General features: G+C 45.7%; 1 protein-coding gene across 2 annotated transcripts in view; it reads left to right on the top strand.

Moving 5' to 3' along the window:
- Positions 1-311: 311 nt before the first annotated feature.
- Positions 312-16150, top strand: part of LRCH3 (leucine rich repeats and calponin homology domain containing 3) — a 51799-nt gene continuing 35960 nt past the window's right edge. For both annotated transcript variants that reach the window (XM_042820309.1, XM_042820308.1), the window contains exon 1: positions 312-549. In XM_042820309.1, the coding sequence (XP_042676243.1) occupies positions 312-549 (238 nt within the window). The remainder of the gene's footprint in view (positions 550-16150) is intronic.

Below are 16150 nucleotides of genomic sequence, written 5' to 3'. Positions count from 1 at the left end.
GGCACCTAAACTAGAGCTTTCCACGCTGCCGGCGCTGCAGCCGTTGTCGAGGGCAGGTGCGCACCCTCGCACACCGGATTACCGAAACAACTGACAAAAAAACCCAAAGCTATGGCCGCTTTCCGCCGTTTGTTAGCCAGGTGCCGGCTAAAGGACGGAGGGAACCTTGCGGCCGCGCGTGCGCGCCGCACGCCCCCTGTCAAGGCACGCGCATGCGCTCTCGCCGCCAGTCGGCGGGTTCTCCTGCGCCTGCGCGGCGGCGCGCGAGCGGAGCGGCGGAGAGCGGCTGGGGCTGCGCTGCGAGGGGGGAAATGGCGGCCGCGGTGCTGGCGGCGCCGGAGGGCGGCTCCGCCGCGATGCCGATGGGGAGCGCGGCGACGTGTCCTCCTCCGGCCGGTCCCGCGGGCCCCGGCTCCTGGAGCCGATCCTTAGACCGAGCTTTGGAAGAAGCGGCGGCCAGCGGCACGCTCAGCCTGAGCGGCAGGAAGCTGCGCGATTACCCGCGGGCCAGCGCCGCCAACCACGACCTCAGCGACACCACCCGAGCCGGTGAGAGACGGGACGGGACGGGACGGGAGGGGCAGCGCCCGCAGCGCCGTGCCCGGCCCCGAGGGCGGAGGGGCGCGGTGGGGCCACGGGGTGCCCGGTGCCCGCTATCAGCGATGCCGTGCCGCCTCCCGAGCCGCTGCGCCGCGCGGTTCCGCTCCCCGCCCTTCTCGGCACTCCGCCGGGGCGCGTTGGGGTCTGCAGGCGGCAGGGCGGGGATCCCTCCGTAAGGCTGGGCCGTTCTGCCTCCCATTCGGTGTTTCCGAGGATGAGTTTTACAGAGGCTTTTTGCGGCGCCTTCTGCTCGCGGATGTGGTTTTTGCCAGCCAACTTCTTGTTTTGGTGTACGTGTGTGCAGACATCTGTGTGTGTAGACATCTCTGTGTGTGTGCACGTACCTGTACGCACCTCCTGCTCCTTACCCTGCCCTGCCGGCTGCCAGGTGTGCTGAAGGCAGAGCTGTGAGCACCTGCTGCCGCTCTGCTGCTCGTGGTTTGGGTTTGTAGCTCCTCGAGACAAACGTGGTGAGTTTGACTTGAGAGCCTCTTTAACGTATAGCTCCTTGTTGGGGTATAAACTGCTGTTTGTCTGCTTTGAAGGGCTCTTCACAAATGCATCTCCACGATGGATGCACAGGGGGTTAATCTGCACTGAATGCTCCATACGTTGGTGGGAGATTGGGGCTTTTTGTTTATAATGCCATTCACTTACTGTACTCTTAAACAATTTGTGGGAATTCTTGTTTCCACCAAGGTTCCCATCTATTGTGATGAATATTTGCATTGTCGTTGTTCAAGAAGCATTAAATTCTAATAAGCAGCAGTGCATGCCGTACGCTTTTGTCTGCTTGTTATCACAGTGAGCCTTACCAAGAGCAACAACTGCTCCTAAGTTGTAAGAAGCAAAGCTTGTTAAATGAGGGGGGACATCTTTGAATTGTCAGCTTTTGACGCCACTGTGGATAACTACGTTGTGTACTTTATTACTGTTGTCTTTTTTTTTGTCAGTGCTGTTTATTCAATGACTTTTTTGCTTTGGAAAAGGCTGAGGCAGTGAATAAACTCCACACAGGCGTTTCTTATCCTCAGTTGTCAGCTGGGTGCTCAGGTACAGGTTTAGTCCACACCTTTTTCAGTGTTGATTTCTTTGTGTTGTGAAACTCGCAGCTACGTGGTGGTAGCCACAAGTAGCACTGTAACAAGCATAGATGTGTGTTAGGTGTAATAAACACCTAAAATAACCCACTGGAGCTTAGACTGGAGACTTGGTGCCTTCTTGCATGCTGTGCCACAAACACTTGAGGCACGTTTGATGTTCCCCGAAAAATCAATGGAATTGCTTCACAGCTGTAAAAATGAAGGTGAAAGAATATATATTCAAATCTTAATCTGTTTTATGTGCCAGAATAGACGCTTCTCTGGCATGAATCATGTTGTACTGGTACAGCTCATTCCCATTCCTGCAGTAACAAAAATAATTGCACGTTGCTGTTACTGCCTCCATCTTCAAGATGTGGCAGCAAATCGCATCCCTCATTTATGCAACTACGCTGCTAACAGTGGCACCCAGCGTAGCCCCAAGCCTTAGCAGAACCAACAGGCTTGCCTGGAAGGAGGTGTTGGCACAGTTGAGCCACTGAGGCGGTCAGCAGGAGGAGCAGGGTTAGCTGGGTACCCAGTGCAGGTTTTGAGGTCGGTGATGTGAGGACACAATCAGATATCAGCCCCAAAAAAGTGCATTTTGAAATGGGAAATCCTTGTGAAAGGCGTGGGATCTTCCTTAGGCCAGGAGTTGGTGGTTGTGCTATCTGTAGTGCTCAGGCTGCAGTAGCTGCTTGTTGCATAAACTCATTTCCTAATTCTATTTGCTAACAGAATAAATAGTTTCACTTGAATGGGGATTCCAGAGGTATTTACTCCACCAAACCCCAATTCATGTAACCTTACTTAAGCAGCTTATATTCCCCCCCCTCCTTTGTTTTACCTGCTTTCCAGGTGGCTCTGGACTGCATTGAGATCATTAGTGGCTAAGAGTCCAAAATACCTACGAAATGGACGTGATGAGCACAGTTCAGGACAGGCAGTACTGCTTTGCTTTCTGATTGAAAGCAAAATATGAAAGTAAGGGTTTATTTAAGTGCTAACCTACTGTACTGCTTTAACACCCTCACATTTGGTAAGTATATTTTGCTGCAGAACAGTAATTTTTAATTGACTGTTTTTTTTCCTGTCATTAATACTTTGTCAGACCTCTCTGAGAAGGAAATTAAAAGTAATTAAAGAACAAACACTGAAAAGAGAGTCCTGAAGGAGGGCTGTGCTCAGCAAGTATCCTGAAAGCAATTACTGTTTTTTATTTTTAATCAAACTGTAACAAATACCAGTTATTAAAAAGATGTGTTCGTTTCCAGCGCATACTAGGAATAAATACCTGAGCTTTTTCCTACATGGTGTTTTTATACAGTTTTCAGGGCAAATTGCATGCAGCTCCTCCTTGTCACCTGGCTGCAGTAAGGGAATAAACAGAAGATTTGTTATGTGGGAGTGGGAAAACCAGGTTCCTCATGCAATTGCTGGCCTCAATCACAGAACTCTTTACTGGAAATATCACAGCCTCAGCTGCCTCTGGGTGCTGCTGCCGCCGTCCAGCTGCCGAAGCCCCATGCATTTGGAACCACTGCTCAGGGCAGGTAGTGGAGTTTATACTGAGTTCCTGGCTGTTTCGTACTCAAGCTGGAGTTGAGATCACATAAGAGGTAAGGATTAGAAGAGAGAAAAAGCAGCTTAGAATCACGCTGGAGGTGGTCCATGGGCTGCGGTGGGTGAGCAGGAGGGCAGCTGGTGGTGTGTGTGATGCAGCAGTCTGCTGTCCGTGTGGGATGGCTCGTGCCCAGGGAGTGGTGATGATGGTCACCTGGGCACTGAGGAGGGCAGGCAGCTGTTCCTCCTGCTCATCCCTTACAGCTCGGGGGTTTAGGAAATGACTCAAGATTACAAATCCCACTGATGATGAATAATGAGGAAACTTCGTTAGCAAGGCAGGGATGTGTGTCTCTTTGGTTCAAGCTCCTTCATTTAACAGCCGTTATCCATCCCCATTTTATCTGGATTGAATTATGACCCGTTTGTCATTTCACTCTTGTTTTCAACCGTGGAATAGGAAAAGAAGTGGCTGTAAACCATCCGAGTTAGATTTGAAAAGAAGCGGAGTTGCGTTTTGCCAGTTGTAATGCAGACTCTGATGTCATTGTTTGACAGCCTTCCCAGTGGCCTGAAGCATATATTGAGCAGAGGAACGATTTGTCAGACCCACCATGACAGCTGTAATTACCTAAACCACTCGCTGTCTCCATTTTTTAAGGAGAAAATGGGGATGTGTGGGTTTATGTGATATAAGAAATGACATGGCAATGGACTAGTGAGGTAATTATGTGCTGAGCACTATGTCTTGCTTCTGGAAGATGCTAATAGTGAAAAAGGGCTCTGAAAAGGAAGAAAAAAAACTGCCTACTGCTGCCTGTTGAATGACTTTGCCATTAAGGTATCTGTGGTTCCCTTTATAGCAGCTCTTCACAGAAACTGTAGAAGCCGAATGTACTCTCAGTAAAATTTCTGTATGCTCAGTGCTTGTATGCATTTATTTAGACTACAGTGGCCGCATGAGCATTCTGCACTAAGAGGTCTCTCTGGTATCCTTGTTCCTGCCAGAAGTTCAGTTGCAGTTACTCGATGAACATCGAATGGGTTGAGAAGTGCGCTGTGGCTCTACAGCACTGCCTGTGTTTCCCAAACATTTGTTCAGAAAAGCCCCAACAGCAAAGGCTCAACCATGCTAAAATTTAATGACTGTTTGAACAAAACTCTTCTGGGTTGCTGTATCTTGAATGAAATTCATGATGGTTTTTGGGGTGACTTGGAGAGGAGCGAGGCGGCCCTCTGCTCAGGTGATGGGATGTCTGACTGCAGGGCTTACAGTGCAGTGATCTCTGTAGTTTCAGTATTTAACACAGAAGCTTAATGTTTCATTAGAATAGTTCAGAGCTGTTCTCAGGTACACAGACTTGCCTCCACCCTTACCAAAACCCACGTGGAAATGCGCTGTGCAGTGGTTCTGTGCATGCCTGGAGAGGAGGAGGGACGATGATGCTTTCCCCAGACTGTGTGACTTAGTGAGCAGTGCTCTTTAGTTGTAGGCAGCTGCATTTTTTGGTTTTTATCTCCTAACTGTGCTTCATAATTTGACCATTGCTCCCATTTGGTTTCTTTCCTGTTAACACTTCTGTTACTGGATGGTCTGGATCATGTGTGTGTCCCATGCATAAATACCAGCAGTTCCTAGGATAATAGGGTTAAACTCAAGCATGGTGCTTTGATAAATCCAGGTCTTGCTTTTTTTGTTACCTTTTAAATGTGGAGAGAAGCTGACTGTGGTTGTTAAATACTTTGTGTTGAGTTTTGATGGAGGCTGAGGCTTGCAGTGCTGCTCACAGCTTCTTGGTGCTCAGGTGGTCTTTTTGCTTTGTGTTTTACAGAAGCTGGGAAAATGGAGTCTGAGCTTGTAGTTTCTGAGCCTTGTTGCAATAAAAATATTACATGACACTTGGAACGTCCTTATTTCAATGAGTTGATTTAGGAAAATAAAAATAAAGGAATCCCACAGTCCGACTTTTACTACCAGTAAACCCTTCTAAGTGGTGCTCAGAGTTACGTATGCTTTTAGTTACTTCTCCATAGTGTTCCACTTCCCCACCTCAATCTTAATCAGATCTTTTTTTTTAATAAGTACTAATCCGCGTGCACAGTCTTAATTATTTTTGAGTACAACTGTAGCTGTGTAAGAAGTGGAGAGGGGTGAGAGATTCTGCGTGAAAGACTTCCTCTATTTTAGGAGGAAGTGCTTCACACCCAGAGGGTGGTGAGGCGCTGGAACAGGTTGCCAAGGAGCTGTGGATGCCCCATCCCTGGAGGCATTCAAGGCCAGGCTAGATGTGGCTCTGGGCAGCCTGGTCTGCTGGTTGGTGACCCTGCACACAGCACACACAGCAGGGGGTTGAAACTAGATGATCGTTGTGGTCCTTTTCACCCCAGGCCATTCTATGAGAGGTGGATGTATCGAGTTCTGCAGTCGCACAAAGGACAGGTAGGAGTTGAGCTGCTGTGTGGTTGGACAGGCCCTGGGGCTGCTTGCCACACTGCCATCAGCAGGCAGGGCCGAAAGGCTGTATGAGACTAGTTTCTCAAGTATAAGAACCAGCAGTAAAGAATTAGCTACAACAAACAACACAAATTATATGGCACGTGTTCAAAATAACATCGCACAGTAGCTAAGGAAAAGGCTGTAACTCAATTCAAGGGCTCTTCTCTCTTTTCTGATGAGTGGTGCGGTTTCCAATGGCGTTCTGCAGAACAGCAGCGGTGCACGCAGCTGAAGCCCTGGGCTGACCTCCCCCTCTGCATCACACACTGCTCAAACCCCGTGCTGTAAACCTTTTAGTGACAGAGTGCAGGAGGCTCTTTGGAGCGAGGAGAGCCTTTGTTCTTTGCCAGCTGGTAATGTCATTGATTTGGAACTCAGAGCAGTGCACTCGCAGCGCTCTGTATGTAGGCGAAGCGCTCCAGCATGAGGATACACCCAGCAAATCCCTCTTGCAGTGCAGCCCAGGTGTTGACCCTTGGAACATAGCAAAGCCTGCTCTTTGCAGAGGCCTGTAGGATTAAATGAGCATCTATTGTTTTCCCCACTGCTCGACAAACTGTGTGCATTTTACTCTCTTTATTCTGGGTATTCATGAAACTCAGCTGTGAATATAGGAATGTTGCTGTTGCCTTGGGCTCTGGTTGGTGCTCCCTGCTGCTGGAAAGGTTTCAAATGCTGCTGTTCCCTGTAATCTCTGTAGCTGGGGCAGCCTGGGCTTCCTCCCTGTGTTTGTGGCCTGTCCCCAGCAGCGTGCCATTGTCTCTTCTGTCCCCTTTTCATGTTTTTCATCTGCTTCAGCCCAGCTTCTGCCTCAGAGCCTCTTTTTCTTTCCTTTTTAACCTATCTCAAATGGCTCACACATTGCCATCTACATTCTTCTTATCCGAGCTGTTACTGTGGTAAAGATGGGTAATCTATTTCTTAACATTTAGTAGAAAATTCCTTTTATATCCAATGAGACCATTAATTTTAGGATGCTGATGAGACAAGTAGTAATTTAAACATGCTTAATTCATTATTACTATTATTTATGGCCTTGTAATTTACCTCTCCGTTCAGTCACACAGCCCAAGGCTTCTATTGGCCACTGGGTTGGTGTCATACACGCTGTTCTGCAGGAATAAAAGAGTCACTGAGCACAGTAATGGCAGTACAATTATGTGCTTGTCACTGCATTGACTCCTAGCTCAGCTATGGAATAAATGTTTTTGTAAAGGGCAATAACTGAATGTGGTTATGGGCCATAAAATATCTGCTACTCGCCTTTATTCTTCTACCTTGCCAAGGGGCAGGTGGATTTTTGCTTAGTAGGGTATTAAAAAACAGAAAAGATGTTTGGAAGCCGTCTCTGCTAAAGAAGCAGGCTGATTGCTGGAGCTATAAATGTGTTGCAGAATAGGCAAGCATTTTATATTTTATGACTCTGCTGTTGTGCAAATCCTGTCACATCATTTAGTGATGCCTGTGTCAGGAGATTGTTATAATTGCCATTAAAGGTTATGCGGTATGAAGAAAAGTCCAGAAGCTTTCCCCAGACTTCACTGGTGGTTACGTACTGCCTGCTTGTTCTGTGGGTGCTGGAGGGTGTTTTGCATGGAGAATGCTTTATTCCACTCTTTCACATGAGCTGGTACTGCTCAGTCTGCCCTGTAGTTGCTGTTTTCCTTGACAATACTGTCTTATCCTTTTCCCTGTTACTGAATAATTTGTGTGTAGATAGCATTTGAGTGAGGTAAGGTGCACTGGAAGTGGTACTTCTTTGTCCACGTGCTTCTAGTGCACGTTATTTGGATGTGAAATATGTGACAGATGTAGTCCTTTAAGCACCTGCCATCTTTGCTTTTACAAATATGTGCTTAAATTAAAAGTTCCTCTTTTAATTTGTTCAAGAAGGACGTGGAGCTGCTGGAGTGGGTCCAAGGGAGGCCATGGCGATGCTCAGAGGGCAGGAGCACCTCTGCTATGGGGACAGGCTGAGCAAGTTGGTACTGCAGGAGGTTTCAGTACTTGAAGGGCCCAACAGGAAAGGTTGGGAAGGGACTCTTCAGCAGGGAGTGTAGTGATAGAGCAAGGGGTAACGTCTTTAAACCATGAGAGAGGAGATTTAGGTTAGGTGATAGGAAGAAATTCTTTACTCAGAGAGCAGTGAGATGCTGGCACTGCTGCTCAGAGCTGTGGGTGCCCCATCCCTGGAAGCACCAAGGCCTGCTGGATAGCCCTGGGCAGCCTAAGATGGTGGGACAGCCAGCCGAGGGCAGGGAGTGGGGCTGGGTGGGCTTTGAGGTCTCATCCAAACCATTCTGTGGTTCTGGGCTTGTATTTCTCAATCTGACTGCATCCTTTCAACGTGATGCAGTTCTTTTCAAGTTTTGACCACACTGAATATGCAATAGATGGAAATACAGGGACTTTTTAGAAGCACTCATTGCAAGCTGTTCATGCAGGTTCTGGTATAAATTAAACAGCATTGTCTCCTCAGGCATGGGGGTGGGATTTCATTTTCTGATGAGTGACCACAACACATGTCTCTGGAGCTTTCTCAGTAGTAACCAGCAACGCATCTGATACCTGACAACTGCTCAGGACCTTGGGGATTACAAGAGCAAATAAACACAAAAGGCTGACTGGAATCACGAGAGCTGCTCTTTGCTCTTGCAGGGCACTGATGCGATGCAGTGCATGAAGCAGAGGCTCTGTAGCTTGGCCTGGCCAACGACTACTGCACACATGGAGAAGCAGTTTATACTTTCGTGTTTCTCAAGTAGAGGCAGTTTGGTCTATGTTATAATCATATTGGAAGAAAATGTATTACTATGTCAAATAGATGATGCTTCTTATTATTGGCTGTTACATTTCAACGCTGTTTTTTGACCGTAATGATAGAATGGCCCTTCTGTCACCACGTCTCCCGTTTCTTTGCACCTTGCTTTTCCTGCACCGTTTGTGCAGTGCACCCTGTGCTGTGCTGTGATGGACTTCACAGGCAGCCACGTCGTTTTAAAGTGAGAGAGCACAGTTTGTGCCCCATGAGCTGAGAGGAAAAGTAGAAATGGTAAGCCATCTATCTTACGTGTGGGATTTGGGTTTTGTTTCATCTCCAGTTTGGTGGTGCACAACTATTAATTTGTTTGAAAGCGTTTTATATGCTGCTGTGTTTTCTTTCCATGCAACTTGATTTGAAAACAGCATGACTAAATGATGTAATCTCCTAAAATCACATGTTGTGCAGGGATAAGCAGCACGCAGGAGGAACTGGGCATGCTAACAGTTTTAAAGCTGAAAACACCCTTCTTCATAAGCAGAGAATGAGACCTCAGTTCACAGAGCAGTCAGCCTACCTCTGACACGCAGTGTCATCAGAGATGAGATGAATGGAGTTGAAAATGCAAATGGCATCGTGTGTTTCTGTGCTCCCTGTTTCTCTTACATGGTATTTCTTCTTTGGCTGTCGCTGCAGTTTCATAGGGATGGAGAACTTACTGCTTGTGAGGAATGTCAGATATTATCAGGCGGTACGCACGGTGAACTAAAATGGTGGTATTTCCCAACAAATTTTATGGTGGTGCCCTTCACAAACTTCTCTTGCTGTCTGGGGAGTTTTGCTTTGCTTCTCTTAGAAGTACAGGCAGTAGAAACACAGAAATGCAGCCTTGGGATACTTTGTGACTTTATAGTTGAGCTCCAAGAGATCAGTGTTATTTTCAGGGTAGAACAGGTACTGCTGTTGCAGGGCCACCACCATCATTGCTAACGCCTCAGCACAATTTGTGTATAAACTTCACGTTCTCTGCTTGACTCACATTTTCCTACCGGCGCAGCTTTCTTGTTGCTGATCACTTCCACATTTATACTGAAGCTAAATTAATGCACTAAATGTGCTGTTTTTGTCGTGTATTTTCTTAAATTAAAAAACCAAATTGTATGGTGTGGCCAATTAGTGAAAATGTGTAACCCCTCCCGCGTGATTCATTGGCATTCTCCTTGCTATGCATGTGGACTGTGTATCTTTCACTCTAGCTCTATTTTCAAAGCTTCTATGTGCTGTTTGCTTTAAAATTCCTTTATTTTTGGGTTGGTTTGTTTAGTTGGGTATTCCTTTTGGGCCCAAAGATGCTGTAAGTGGGTTGGGGGTGGGGAAAGATGAGTTACGTGCTTCACACCTCCCCTGGCTGCTGTTGGGTTTCTTATATTTGTGAACGAATGCTTTCTTTTTTTTCTCACGTCTTTGTGCATAGGCTGAGCTATAGAAGTCACAATGTTAGAGACCTCCTTATGGAAGGCAGCAGAGGTGCTCTGTGGAAGTGGAACTCTTGTTGCTGTGCACTGTGCTCAGACTTTACCAAGAGTTTTCAACAAGAAGCTTTCATTGTCTTCCTCCTGCTTCAGTACAGGGCTGCTGTATGTGCAGCTGTCACACGTACAGAGCTGCCTGCAGCCTTTCAGAGGGAGGCACCCCTTCCATGTGGACCAGCCAAAAACAGCAGTGACTGCTGCAGCTTGAGAGTAATTTGCATGGTTGACTCATAGGAAAGAAGTGGGCCGTTAAGCTGGGATTGGTTGGGGTTTCGTTTTGAAAAACTTACTTTCAGTTGTAGTCAGACTGCTTGGTCATCTTTGCTGCAAGAGATTCATGAGGCTTAATTTTTGGGGGAAAAGTCATGCACAAGTTGATTCAGAATATTAATGTGAGATGGTAACGTTCATTTTGATTGCCTTGCTGCTTTTTTTTCAGCACGTTTGGCCTTTCAGATAGTGGTGTATGAAATGGTGACCACCAATTCTGCGATCCTTGATCTTTACGAATGCCTCTGTGATGTGTTTTCAACTGAAGGTGACTTTTATGGCTTCCAGATTAGAAATGTATTTTATATCGTGAACGTATGTTTTGACAATTGCTGTCACTTATCCCCCCATTTGGCTGCTCTCTCTGATACAGGATACTTTCCATACGTATCCTGTACCCTTGTTTAATTTCTTGACTTGGAGATGGCTCATATCATGCAGATGACTTGGTAAGTCTCCAGCTCCTTTTCAGGAATTCTGGCTATAATTGTCCTATTGAACATTGCAGCACTGCTTGTGTAAAGCATAACAGGCTTTTTTTGTTAGGAATGATGTCAGCATGAGAGATGGCCTCAAGGAGTCATTAAAAGAACACAGGACTTTTTGACTGTTAGGGCTTTATTGACTTTCCTCCTCAATGAAATACCATCCTGCTGAAGGCAGAGTAGTGTCTGCAGTGGTAGAAGGCATGTTTGGTGACCTTACAGCATAGTGTGATGGAGCTACATACCATAAACATGGAGGCACTCTATAAAGAGCTTTGCAGAAATGCATAACAACAGGCATAACGTTTTATAGAAGTGCTTGGCTTTCTCTGAAAATAATTGGCTTTTTTAATCAAAATTACTCTTGTTTTTTTTAAGACCTATGAGTTTTCAGTTCAGGTTTGAGCTGGATTGTTTCTAATTCTCCACAGAAGGCATAAATGCATTTGTAGCTAAAACTTCTTTCGTTGTGCACTAGCCACCTTTTGCTGACTTTGTTGTGTCATTCGATTTACATTGTCTGCAGGGGAAGAAAAAAAAAAGAGGTAAAGTGTATTCCTACCAATCAGTTGAAATATAAGGGGAACGTGCAGGGTGATTGAGATGCACTGTTGTGCAGCTGGCTGACGGACCACCAGGTCCTGGCTGGGTCAGCACTGCGTAGCAGGGCCTGCTGCTCTCCTGTCAGCGGGGCCATTACTTACTTTATATCATCTGCATTATGGTTTGTATTAATCTGTGGGTTTGCTTTATCCACAAGCTTTGCCCCCTTGCCCCTGTCTCTGAATAAATGAGTGTTGTCTGTGGATTTTATACAATAGACACTAGATACCATGCTAGATACCACGGTCTAATCATGAACTGTGGGAGCTAATATTTATCATATGTTGGTTGTGTCCTTCTTTTCCCTGGAAAAGCCGTATGTGCAATATAGTTTCTTGGCAGGGATCTTTTCTATTTTAAATAACAGCTTGTGTGTGCAATGCCATATGTACAGACTGCATGCTGCATGGGATAAATGGAAAAAGGGGAGAAGTGAAGCAGAAGGAGATGATGATGTGCATGAAGACCTAGAAGCCCTCTGTGTGGTTACTGACAGGTCTCTGGACCATGAAAAAATGTGTTTCTTTAGACTTACAGAGGTAAGGAAATGAAAAGTTGCTATATAGAAGGCAAAACCTTTTCTCTGGTAAGAAGCAAAAGCCTTCCCATTGCAGGGCTATCTTACCCGCCTGTTGTGGAGGTGGTTCTGTCTTCTGTTGGAGTATGCTTCCAATACAGCTTACTGAGATACGAGGACAGTAGCAATTAAAAACAAACAAATAACCTGATCTCTAAAATTAAAGAAAGTACAGGGAGGAAATAGAGAAGGAAAGCTGTATTTCATGCTGTGTGTGCTGGGTTGAGGGCCTGAATCTGCAAATCTGACGCGTGTAGTGTCTCTAAGTAGTGTGGTATTGCAGCAAAGCGTTTGCAGCATGAGCTTGGCCTCCTTTTTTAGTGAAGATGTTTTACTCCTGATGTGAAAAAGAAAATAGAATGTGTAAGTAATGAGAACTTTAATCTGATTCCAAGTCATGTCTGCTTAGATAATTTCTATTAAACACTTCTTTTTCCCGAAGTCACTTTCTTTGTTCCACCTTCCAAGCTTCGTCACAAAGGCAGGGCTCCTGCCTGCTTGGCAGTGCGCAGATAAGAGCTGCTGACCTCATGGTTCCGCTGGAGATGCAGAGTTCAGGTAGATCCTCCCAAGTCAGCTTCAGGCAACATTTACAAGAACAGTTTAAGCAGCATAAAAATAGTCTGAACTAACTTGACTGCGTTCTTGCATGATGTGGATTGGGAAATGCTCAAGCAAGCATTGCAGAATCAGTAGCTTACAGCGAAGTGAGGAGTGTCCAAAGAAGTGATAGTTTAACACCAGTGTAAGTGGATCCCTGAGCGAGCATTTCCAAGGCTTTCAGATACCATTTTATACTGTTCTGGTTAGAATAGCATGAAAGGCTGGCCACACAGGTGGCTTTTCTTTCTTTCTTTTAAATAAAGTCAATGGGGAGTAGGTTTGAGTCAAGCCAAATGAGCCTCCTTTGATCCAGGTTTATCAGTGAGGGAGTGTGCGCTGCCTTACCAGCTTTGTAGGCATAGTCCAAAGGCTGCTTTTCCTGCAAATAAATACTGTATATATATATATATATATATTATGCAAAAAGAAGAATCTGCAATGCAGCTAGCTAGCAATGAACAGAACTTCCCCAATTTAACAGGATTTGGTGACCTGGAGACCCTGGTTCATTTCCTCAGTGTTAGATATCTTGCAACATTGCATTGCTACTTTCACTATATTTGTTTATTTGACTTGATATTTTAGGGTTGTGTAAAACAGAAGCGTGACTGTTCTGTTGGCTGGGTGCCTGAATTGGTGAGGAAATTGAGTGAAGTTACTGGAAGATAAGGGATCACAAGGGAGTGGAGGGTAAAAATGTGTTGTAAGCAGAGTGTATGTAAAAGCTTTATAAACATCCAGCTGCATAGGAAGGGGTTAGAATTAATCCTTATTTTCAAGCATGGATGTGCAGGCCTACACCTTCAGTGCTGTAGCAGCACGTACAGCCACAGTTTGTGTTCTGCCTGTACTCTGTCCTCTTGTCTGCTGATGGTCATAAGGCCCAGCTGCTGGCTCATCTGACTTCCTTGAGCATGGTTCTCATCTAAAGTCTCCAAATTCTTCTCCCTTCTCATCTGAGAAGCAGTGGCATCTCATTCCTGAAGTTCTCAATTTGCTCCACCACGTGCCTCCCTTAAAATACTGCGCAGTGTCAACAAGTACGTATAGTAAGGAGAAACCTTGGGAATGGATGCCTGGACCCTGCCCTGTCCTGGTTACTCTGAAGCTCAAGTTTGTTAGTAGATCATGTAGTGAAGAACCAGAAAAGTGCACATCTGTGGTTACCATAAGCCAGCTGGTCTGATCCTGGGGCTGCCCACCAGTCGTGGTCTCTCTCTTCCCTGCACGTGCAGCCACACGGTCTCATCATCTCCCTGGTATTGATGTGTTAGAGCTTACACAGCAGCACCATGAATCAGATCGTGCCTCAGAAGGGCTGAATCTATTTGTGGCTTTGGTTTTTTCACAGGATTTGCTCACGGTAATGAGATCCAACTGGCTGTGTGGTTGTACCATCAGCAGCGCTGGCACGGCAGAGGGGATGATAACGCGTGGCCAATGAGGAATGCTTCCCTCCTGTCACAGTGCTGGGTTAGATTGGCTGACTGTGAAGCCACAGTGTGTGTTGAAGCAGAAATAAATAAGGCCTGACATCAGCTTGGTTTGTCTAGGCTACTGATTGGCCTGCTGCAGAGCCACAGCTAGAGGAGAAGCAGCCGAAGTGTGTTGATATTGGGAAGTCTCAGTTCCCTGCGGGGATTAGAGCCTCTCACTTGTGTCTGTTTGCCAGTAATCACACACAGACAACTGCGTTCTGGTGGTGTTCTGCAGTTTCCATCGTTTATTTTATGTTGGAAATTGATGCTAGAAGTTGGGGACTGTATTTCATTGTAGGACTAGAAAAATAACCAGGGTGAGAATACTCTTTGTTGTGCCTGGACAGTGGTGCTGTTGCACTGACAACGCAGATGGAGCAGCCTCATCTCTGTTCAGTAAGTGGCACCTTCTTTTGCACTGACTTAACAGGACCTCAAGAGGTATATCTTAAGATGCATAGGAAAACAGTTGGGAAGAGTTGAGGTTTGGCAGGATTAGCAGGTAGATGGTAAAGTCGTGAGATGACATTTCTGAGGTTTGTTTGAAATTAGGGTGATGAAAGCGGTGGTGTTGCATCACAGCAGGAAGAGGTAAAATCACCCCTGTGGCAGGAAATCCGCCGAGTGTGCAATGAAGCTCTGAGGATTCCAGTGTTTCCAGTGCTTGAAAAGGAAAATATTCCCAGGCAGTGAGCAGAGAGGCTACCAAGTGTCAGCACTGTGTCCGAGAGGTATTCTTACAGTGTTTTTTAGTCTCCTTGCACAAGAAAATGTCATTGCAGTAACACCAGTGGTTCATCTATTTGAGGCTGTGCTTTCATTTCATTCATTTTAAGTCGTTTTATGGGTATCTTTCCTTTAAATCAGTAGGGTTGCAATTACTGCTCTTGGGTTTTCCTTTCAAGTTCTGAGAAGTTCCAGAAGTGGGACATCAGTCCATGAAAACAGGATCAACACGCATGTATTTATTTGGTTAGTAGATTGAATGACAAGCACCAAAAAGCAAAGTTAATGTTTGGATAACAGTGTGCTTTGAATGCACTTAGAAATGCAAATGATGGTTCTGGTAGTGTTGGTTCTAAATGTCATAACTGAGCTGTCAGAGGATGTCATGAAGTCTCTCCAGTTTTCTGCTTGGTGACATTACCTAAAGATGCCCATAACAAACACAGTCTATTTCCAGGGAGCAACACTTATAAAGGAGTTGGTCGTGTGGGCTGCTTTCTGTTTCTGTCAGGTTACATCAACTGCTTCATTGCTTTGTTTGAAGCTGCTGGTGGGAAAGCCTTCTTGTTATTGCTGAGGGACCATGGAGTTTGTGTGTGTAAACACATCCCCGCTGATGGGGATCCCAGGTTGTGAACGTTGCTCTTGAACAGCCGTCCTTTGTCCTCCTCGGGTGGTTGATTCCACCTTTTTTCTAGCTGTCAGTCCCAGTCATTGGTTGGCCGCTGTAATTATTTATATTAAAATATATTTTCTCTGTAGGCTAATAAATCTTGCATTCTTCTAGTATAAAAGGAAAACCATGAGAGTACTTCTAAGTTAAAACACATGCTTGGTAGTGTCAGGGAAAAGAGGAATGTTGTTGCCCTCCAGCAGAAGCCATCTCAGCTGGGCTCACATGGGGCAGCAGCCACAGCCCCCCTGCATCCATCCCTGCTGCCGCACCTGCAGCTGGGCTCAGCACAGGGCCCACCATCCCCAGCTGCTGCTGTGGCACACTCTTCTTTCTCGTCTCTCACTAAGAGCTTCGTTCCAAAGAATGCTCTCCCTTTGCCAAAATTCCTCATGGTCTTGCCTTCAAGGAAACACATCCATTTTTAGCAGGCTAGGAGTGCTTTTTTCTTTCTTTCTTTCTTTTTTTTTTTAAGCAGATTTCTGTTAATGGTTGCTTTAACCCATGAAAGCTCAACACAAAGAATCACTTCAAGTTACAGTTATCTGTATTTCACTCGTATATTTAGTCCTAGTAAAATTCAGCATTTGTGCTTTTGAGGGGGGAAAATTAGCATGCTTGCTGTCTGCATTTCATGCTCTGTCAGGTAACGAGGGTTTGCACACATTGAACCAGGTGCTTTTGATTTACTTCACTTCCA

Source organism: Centrocercus urophasianus, unplaced genomic scaffold, assembly GCF_019232065.1.
Source record: "Centrocercus urophasianus isolate 14NV4802_14NV808 unplaced genomic scaffold, USGS_Curo_1.0 seq_19, whole genome shotgun sequence".
NCBI classification, from domain to species: Eukaryota; Metazoa; Chordata; class Aves; order Galliformes; family Phasianidae; genus Centrocercus; species Centrocercus urophasianus.
The sequence above is the reverse complement of the archived record's forward strand: the minus strand, read 5'-3'. Positions and strand labels throughout refer to the sequence as shown.